General features: G+C 36.2%; 1 protein-coding gene across 1 annotated transcript; it reads right to left on the bottom strand.

The window, feature by feature from the left end:
- Window positions 1-284: 284 nt before the first annotated feature.
- On the bottom strand, window positions 285-8,220 carry LOC128999910 (nucleosomal histone kinase 1-like). Its single transcript, XM_054426685.1, has 8 exons — window positions 8,048-8,220; window positions 6,262-6,431; window positions 5,722-5,783; window positions 5,462-5,531; window positions 4,030-4,226; window positions 3,027-3,228; window positions 2,478-2,651; window positions 285-1,365 (listed from the first exon to the last, which is right to left on the bottom strand). The coding sequence occupies exons 2-8, from the start codon at window positions 6,419-6,421 to the stop codon at window positions 929-931; spliced, it is 1,302 nt and encodes a 433-aa protein (XP_054282660.1). The 5' UTR covers window positions 6,422-6,431; window positions 8,048-8,220; the 3' UTR covers window positions 285-928.
- Between the last annotated feature and the right edge of the window lie 537 nt (window positions 8,221-8,757).

The raw sequence follows: 8,757 nt of genomic DNA, 5'->3' as shown, positions 1-8,757 counted from the left end.
TAGATTAAGTTATACTGCGCCATTCCCTAGGCCATCATCTACTATTTATTGACATATTTTGGTACAGATATATTTGTATTTTCATTCTTCGAGCTGAATGTTCTCAAAAGCTTTATTTTGACCTATAGATTTAGTTCTAGTAGTGCTACTTGTTATTGTTGATTTTGCAATTATTTTACAATAAAATCTTTAAAAATTTGCATCTCTACTTCCACTGAAAGTCCTGAATTCAAAGCAATAAATAATACGGTAATATTGAAATTATTTTTATTGTAATAGAAACAGGAGTCAACTGGAATGTGTTGAATTCATACAATGAAAATGGCAAATTATGAACACAGTTCAAAATGACAAAGGACTTATCTGAAACAAGTACATCAAGTAAATGCGAAACAATCAACGTTTCTTTACCAATATGGTAAATTATAAGATACAGTATGAATAAAAAGTTTTAAGGCACTGGATCGCTAGTCTACCTTGCCTAAGAAAATAATCAACACAATGTTTGAAAAACACTAACTGTTCACAAATTTACAAATCGAATACAACAGTTAAACTAAACCAAACACAATTGAAAGTCAGATAAAATACAATCACATTATCATACCAGGTGTGAATGCACCTGTGACTAAGTTCAACGTTGAAATAAATAAATTAATATTAACATTAAACAATGGTAAAAAGCAGTAAAACAGCGTGAACTAACAATAATAATCACTCAATGTAAGTACAAATTTTCAATAAAAACATCAAAACATTTTTTTAATTTTTACGCAATTTGGCAAACATATTAACATACAAGTTCAATAATAGAGTAAAAAATATTAATATATTATTTATAAATAGTAACTGAGAACATAGAAAGAAGAAAGATACATAAAATGTGTTCATACCGGAAACAAAATCCACATTGATACAATGTAGAAATTTATTCATTCCTCCTCTTTCGCGTAGGCTTGGGATTAATACTGACATACTCCCCTGCTTTAACAACATTACTAGCCTTGGCTGTGGCAGAATCCTTCCAACTCGCCTTTGGTGCGGTTTTAGCCTTGACTGCTCTCGAGCGTTTCTTCGGTTCTTCTGGCGTACCTTCCACCAATTCTTCGTCTTCTTCCTCGTCTTGTGATGCAGAATTGGCGTTGACTTCTACATTCTCTTTCCGTCCTCTTCTTGTAGTCACTTTTGTGGGCTTTGCCGCTGCTTTCTTTGGAGTTTTCTTTTCCGCTGTACTGAAGACAAACTTGCCGCTGACTGAAGCTCCCAGTTTTTTCAACTCGTCCTTGAATAGCTTTCGACAGTGATTGTAATCAGGGATTTGTTCTGGCTTCAGTTTGCTTACGTAGTCCAAGAAGTTGACAATAACTGAAATTTAATAACAACATTATTAATTCAGTGACAAGTGTATATTCACAACCCAATATCTTCCTGTAACACCTTCTGGTTGTTTTAGATTGTCGGGTCTTTAGATTGTTTTTGGAGGTGGTTGAATGATTCCATGCCCATTTAACTTTTGTTTAATTTCCTTAGTATAAAAAGGTTTTTACAGAGTAAACAGAATGATTGGGGTAATAAGTTATAAGTAGCACAATCAGTGACAGAGTACTACAATAAATGCTTCTATGACGACATAAACATCCAATCCAATAATCAAAATACCAAACTAATCATTGATAATCTTAAACATGTCCTTAGATGGAATTTTGAAAAGTGTACATTCTTTAAGAAAACTATTGCTAAACTATTAGTCATACAATTTAAGAAAATTGAGAGATAAAAAGGGATCTGAAAAGGTAAAAAATTCTTGAAGCAAAGCAACCTTGGGATGTCAACCTAATACATCCTTTCATAGGTTACACTACTATAATAAATGTATACCTAACCAGGTCAAGAAACTATATCCATTGCACTTTCACAGAAGGGCAAGACATTTGAATGGATAACTGAATGTCAAAGAAGTTTACAATCTGTTAAAATGGATATTTTAAAACACTAATTAACAACAATCCTTCATTGTTATTAGACTGTAGTCAATGGATGCATCACCAACTGACCTGGGAGATGTAATTTTTTCACACCGGTTAAAATATGGAACAGAAAGGCCAATTGCCTTTGCATCTACATCCCTGAACAAACGTGAGAATCATTACAGCCAAATTGACAAAGAAGCCACTGCCATTTATTTGGGTGTAAAGTTTTTTCTACACTGCTACGTAGGGATGGACGAGACTGGATTTTAAGTTTGAGACGAGATTCTATTTTCTCATCATAATTCGAGACAAGGTTTGGTTAAAGGTCTCATTATTACTATTAGGAATTATTCCGTTGCGCAATGTTTAATAAGTAATACTTTTCAATTAAATGGCGACCATAACAATCAAGTACCATTAAAGCAATAGATTAGCTGCAAACCGTGTTACCAAATACTTTGGGCTTACATCTAGTAGACGACTCAACTTTATTGATCATAACCTCACCTGGAGGCGTCGAAGGTAGAGATTTCTTCACTGATGAAGCTCCAGAACTCAATATGGACTTTTTTTTCTCTTCAACAACTTTGGGGTCTGTGATGTTTTCCCAAGGTAAAGCGGAGGTTGTCCAGTGAAGCAAATTGTATCCAAGCACCTCCAAGTCTCCTCTGCGGGTCCTCACTAGAATCACAGAAATCAATTTAAAGATGAAAGAAACTTAATTTGAACTTTGGCAGTATGTTTCATTTATATCAAAATATGAGATTTTTAAGTGATTGGCAAATCTACAAGAGTACACAGAATTTGCAAATGAGAAAACTATAATATCAATCAACAGTAATCTTTGGAACTAATTTAAATTAGCCTATAATGAAAATTCCAGGTCGTGAGCCATATAGTAATCCAACAGCACTAAGACAATCCGTGAAAAATTAACAATCTACCAGAAAAAAGTCAACAAAGGGCATTGTCATAAATGGCATCACCATTAGCGTAGCCTGTATCTTAAATGGTAATTTTACCTTTACCACGTTTGACTATTAACTGAGTATTCACCTCCAGTGTGGGCATCTCTACTAGTGTACTCTATGGTGCCGTCGTGGGCTCGCTTGGGGTCAGGTTTGAAGTCCGTAGAGAGACGAGACGCCAGACCAAAGTCTACCAGATACACCTGGTCCTGGGTGTCGAGTAGTAGGTTGGCTCCCTTCACATCACAGTGGGCGTAGCCTTTGTCATGCATGTACTCCAACACGTCTATCTGCACAAGCGATAGTCTTGTCAGCACTGAACTAATAATCATTAATGGTTGTATAATAAATATCAACTAGATATCCCGTTGTTAAAATGGTATAAAATTACATGTTTCCGTCAGTGATCCTAAATTTGTTGTATTGAGCAACCGGTTTCAAGGTTATAACCTCATCACCAGGCTCTTGTTGTCATATCACTCTTGTGAGATCATCGAGTTTTACAAACACACAAAAACACTAACATTTAAATGAATAAAACACGAGACATATTGACAGACCAAGACGAAATGCACACGACGCGGCATGGGCTTAAAATCGGGCTCATCCTGTACCGTGTCGTGTGTGGAACTAGTTCCCGAATTTATGTTAATCGTCTTCGTCTGTCAATACGTCTCGTGTTTTGTTATGAGAGTATGGAATGTGCCATGTGAGTTATGTAGGTAACATGACTTTTGTCACCCACGGTAACTGAAACATCAGATTCTCCTTTGAAGCCACACAAGGCATCACTCACCCCTCATGTTTAACATTCATATTAGGATTAAAATTTATTCCTTCCATTGAAAGGCAAAATCTAGGAGGCCCCTCTAAAGAAGCCCCCCTCCCCCCCTGTAACAACAAAGTATCAATTTAACTGTGTTTTAAACTCATTTATTCCACCTTAATGTAATCTTAAACCAGTCACTTTTCTGTGACTTCTGTTTTTCATTCTTAGTAAAATTACTGGCCAGTATATACTCTGTTTTATTAGATAGTGACCACATAACTATTCCTCTTTATAATTGACAGAAACCTTCAAAAACACTCACAACTTGTAATCCTATCTGTAAAACTGTTGAGCAAGGGAAGAGCTTCTTGTTTTCCAGGAATATAGACCATAAGTCTTGTCCATATCTGTCCATGACGATGTAACGGAAGCGTTCCTTGTTGTACTCAAACGTCCCAGAGTCCACATAGCACGGCATGCCTAGTCTCTTAAGACCTTTGGATTTCATCCAGCCTTCGACTGCAATCACAAATACCAATGGCAAATTTTAGTTCACCTAACTTAAGCCTTACACAGATTAAAGCCTGTATTGGGAGTGAATTTTACAAAGTTATTGAATTAAAATCTTTACTACAGTAGAGTCTTTTTCTGACCAAAACATTGAGAAAAACGGAAAAACAAAACGGTTGAATATAATGTTGGTTAAAAACAATCCTCACAAATAACATCAAAAATAAGAGACAAACACCAGTAGTGTAAACTGTGAGATAACACGCCTAGCCCACCTAGCCACAGGTTTCTATATGAATCAAACTCAATCTAAGTCAATTTTAATAACACGAAAAAGTAAAATAATTGAAGACACAAACACGGCAAAAAACACATTTTACATTTAACCTTCAGCTGATTTAGTCAGATGCGATCCCATCGGATGTTGAGTCTAGACTGTAGGTGGTCAGTGGTCAGTGCAGTCCCCAGTTGGTAAGTGTGTTTTGTCGTCTAAATTTATAGAACAGTCTTCAACAGCAGAAGAAGATACAACATTATCACTGTTATCTATTTCTACTCTGTTATTGTTATCACTATTACTCGTTTCTGTATTGCATAATAGTTGCTTAATGCATTTTGAAGGATTACCAAAAAAGGTGATAACATAATTTTGTAAATTGATTGGTTTGATCGACCTTTTCTATGAATATATAGACTTCCGTTCCAATCCTTATCATAAATTTTATGAGGACCAGTAATTTTAATTTTTGAAAGATTGCTGCCAATAGCCTACAGCTAAGTAGTAGCCCTGGTACCTTAAGGGGGAGGGGTATAGCGACCCCCCTGGAGCTGCTCTTGGCCAGAGGGTTGACAAATAGTTTTAAAATGGTTTAAAGAAATCATTGGACGTACAGTAAATGCTCGCTAATCCAGCATCCCATGGTTTAGCACTTCCAAATAATCCGGCGTCCGACTGAAATTTGTTGTGTGTAAGTGCCATTTAGCGCATTAGGTAGATCCACAATCATCAGGAGCAAATAGAGACGTCAGGTGCAAAGAGATGGAAGTTTTAGATTGGATAAACATAGACAACAATGAACCTGTAGTCCAAGCAATAAACTGATAGTAGAAAGTGTGATAGAGAATCAAGAAGAACGTTGACTAAAAGGCATATTCTAATCCAATGAATAAATGAATGAATGAATAAACAGTTTGTACTTGAAATGAATTCTTTACTAATGGTAGGCTAATGAGATAAAACTTACTGTCTTCTTTTTTGGCAGCTTTCATGTAGAAGTGCATTTCCACAAAAAGAGGTCCGTTTTCTTGAGGTTCCTTGAAAACAAAGTTAAGATTATTAATGATCCAGTACCTATTAAATTAGTAGGCCTAAATACTGAAAATTCTAAAAATGAGTCTGCTAGACTAGATCCAGCAACAAGGCTATCTTAAGTAAGGTCAAGTTAAGCTTGTATGAAAATTGAAAACAAATATAACAGGTAGGTAATTAAAATTTTACACTTACTATTTTCATGACGTATGTTTGGTTGACTTTGGATTTTGAGGTTGATCCTTCTTCCACAGCAGCTATAAAGACACGGAGAAGCTTTGAGTGAAATAATCATAGCTTATCACATAAGGTCATATTTTATAGATTTTAGTTACATGCTGTAGGCCCTAAGTGATTTTTATTGTAGCTGAAGTTGACAAAAACTTTAGCTACACCGCAATTAAAATACTTTAAATAAAGAGTAAGGACATATATTTTAGTCAGAAATTTAACATTAGACCTACCAACTATTAAGTTATTTTAACGAGGCTATTATTTCTTAAAACCGTAGATTATGTTGAAAAACCACAGTAACTTAAATTAAATTATCAAAACTAAAAAAAACAATAAAAAAAACTGTGGTTTACCTTCTCCTTAACCTTTTACTGTTAGTAGGCCTACAGTATAGGATAAAGATTCAAAAGATTCAAAAGCTTTATTCACCATTCAATACAAGTGATAAGGGTTTTGCAGATTATTAAAACTGTATACCGGTACAGTAGTACGCTTACTTACAGCAACAATATATCTCTCCAAATCCTCCCTTTCCTATTGAAGTACCCAGTTTCCAGGATTTGTTTTTCTCCCTGCTATTCTTAACAGAGAAACCTGCAGGTATTGGAGGAGGCATTTTGTAGCCGTTGGCCTTTCTGGGCTTCTTTGCTTTAGAGGCCATTATTTGTGACCTGTGAAAACAACACATTTAACATTTAATACCCTACTTATATTTAGATTTTTAAAATATTTACACTTTTATCAATAGGCTACATCATCAATAAAGCATATAGGCTAGGCTTAACCTTGAACTGACAAATTAATCTAGGCCTAACAAGATTCCAGCAGAAATAGGTGGGTAGCAAATATCAATTTTAATAGGTGACGATATACACAGCCATAAGGAGGGTTTTACAATATCTATTCTTAGTACATTAACTGACAATCCAAAGTTGTTTTCCCTGAATTATTATTGAGTAGTAAATTGGGGCTAAGAGTTTTACTAGAAGACCTTGACTTAGATGATGACATGCTTACTTGCCCAGAGAAATGTTCAGCAAAAGATTTTTCATCAGACATTCAGGCCAAATTGGGTTCTCTACAAGAGGCTGAGCTTGTTGGTCTAGACTAAGGAAATGAGATTATAACGCTAGAGCAGCTGGTGCCTTGGACTTGAATGGGAAAGTAGGCCTATTAGAAGGGGTTGTATCGGTTCCGGTATCTCAGTGAGCATCTTAGTAACAGCGGAAAGATGAGCAAAGGAGGAGCAGCATTAAGAAAGGTACCTTAATGCGGCTTTTATTCAACTATACACGCCTAGGTACCCTATTTGGAATGTGTAGGCCTATCTCTCAGACTCCCACAATGAAACAAAACAAATCAATAAGTTTAGCCTAGAAAAATATATCTGCATCAGCTAAGTTAGTGGCCGAGCCACAGTGGTTTCTTCACTCATAAGTTATCACCTTAAATAAGTCTTGGTATTTTTTTCTATTATAGGCCTAATCAATGTAACATAACACCCAGATCCTAAGTTATATAATAAATATTTGAACCTTTTCCATTTCCCAGGACCGAATTACCAAATAGACATGGTAGGCACATGCATAGGGACCCAACAGGCAACCACCAAATTAAATTAGGCCTACCGTACTGTAGGGACGAAAGAACATCATTACCGGTACACTACACAATATTCAACTTAGGTAGGCCTAAAGTGACCTAGGCTTCAATTAAATTATACTAACTCAAGTACTGTCTTACAGTTCGGCCAAAACTTCTGTGCGCATGGACGAGTCGCTAAGTTACTAGCTGAAGTAAAACATACGGGTACCGGCTATTGACGGTGCTGGGGGTAGGGGTGAGTGAGTAGCGAGCCACAAATGTTTTCACAAAAGTACCCCCGCCAACCCCCTCGCCTAGACCCAAACAGATCTGACCTCGCGTGCACAGAAACTTTGGCCGAACTGTACCATAAGGCCAAATTAAAGATAAGATAGGCATAGGCTATCCTAGGCCTAAGGTCAGATATATAAATAAATATAGGCCTAGACCCTAAGTTTACTTCAAGGCAACATAGTAGTTTATTCTCTGTAATACCTCTGTAAGAGAATAAACTTACTATTAAAACGGACTTAAATCTAGATTTTGTAGGACCATCTTTAAATTACAGTTGATTTGGCGCGTCTTTTACTTTATTTACTCAGGAAATTACTGGGCTACAACACTAGGCGGCCTAAAATTTATTCAGTTAGGTAGGCTAAGGTTAGAATTTCAAATGGAATTAAGTTAGGCCTACTTAACTTACCTTTTTAATTAGTTTAAAACTAGGCTAGTTGCTTGGGTCTATATAAAATTTCGGATGATTTGGTACCACCAAACACTTTTTCCTACAATTGCCTGAAATAAATTAATATTTTCTTTCACAAATAACAATCTGTAAAGATAAAGCACTAAAAATTATATTATTTACTTCACTTGAGTTTTGTTTTGAGTTTGATTGAGTGGAGTGCCGGGCTGACTGTTTGACTGACTACCGATTTCGATTTCCGAACCAGAAAAAATAGTACCAAAATTGAATTTATTTCTCTTTTTCAGTTCACCTTTGGTTGGTTCATGTTCTTTTTCTACTCACCAGGGGGCCAACCATTACGAAAAATCATCCAATCCTTGTATTTCCCGCCAAGAGTAGGAAGACTGGAAGTTTTTTTCAAATTTTCTTGTTTGCTTCTTGCATGGAAGCATTGAGTATATGGAAGCAAGCTTAAATCCAGTGCCAGTGTGATTGAAAAGTCTCAGAATGGTGTAATATATGTTTTACCATTATAGACAAAGCAATTATTATTAGCCTGGGATACAGGTTCCTTGAGGCTCCTGTTATGATCTTCAATCCCTCCTGAAGCTGCCTTCACTGGAATCCCGACGCTTCACGCTTCACCCACGACGTACCATTCCTCCAGCGTCTGGTCACCTCTGAACTTGATTGCCCAGAACTACTCCAGAAGGTCAACTTCAGGG

This window comes from Macrosteles quadrilineatus, unplaced genomic scaffold, assembly GCF_028750875.1.
Source record: "Macrosteles quadrilineatus isolate MER2022 unplaced genomic scaffold, UCM_ALF_1.0 Scaffold_8__2_contigs__length_117827958, whole genome shotgun sequence".
NCBI classification, from domain to species: Eukaryota; Metazoa; Arthropoda; class Insecta; order Hemiptera; family Cicadellidae; genus Macrosteles; species Macrosteles quadrilineatus.
Note: the sequence above shows the minus strand (reverse complement) of the source record. Positions and strands in the feature narration are given on the sequence as shown.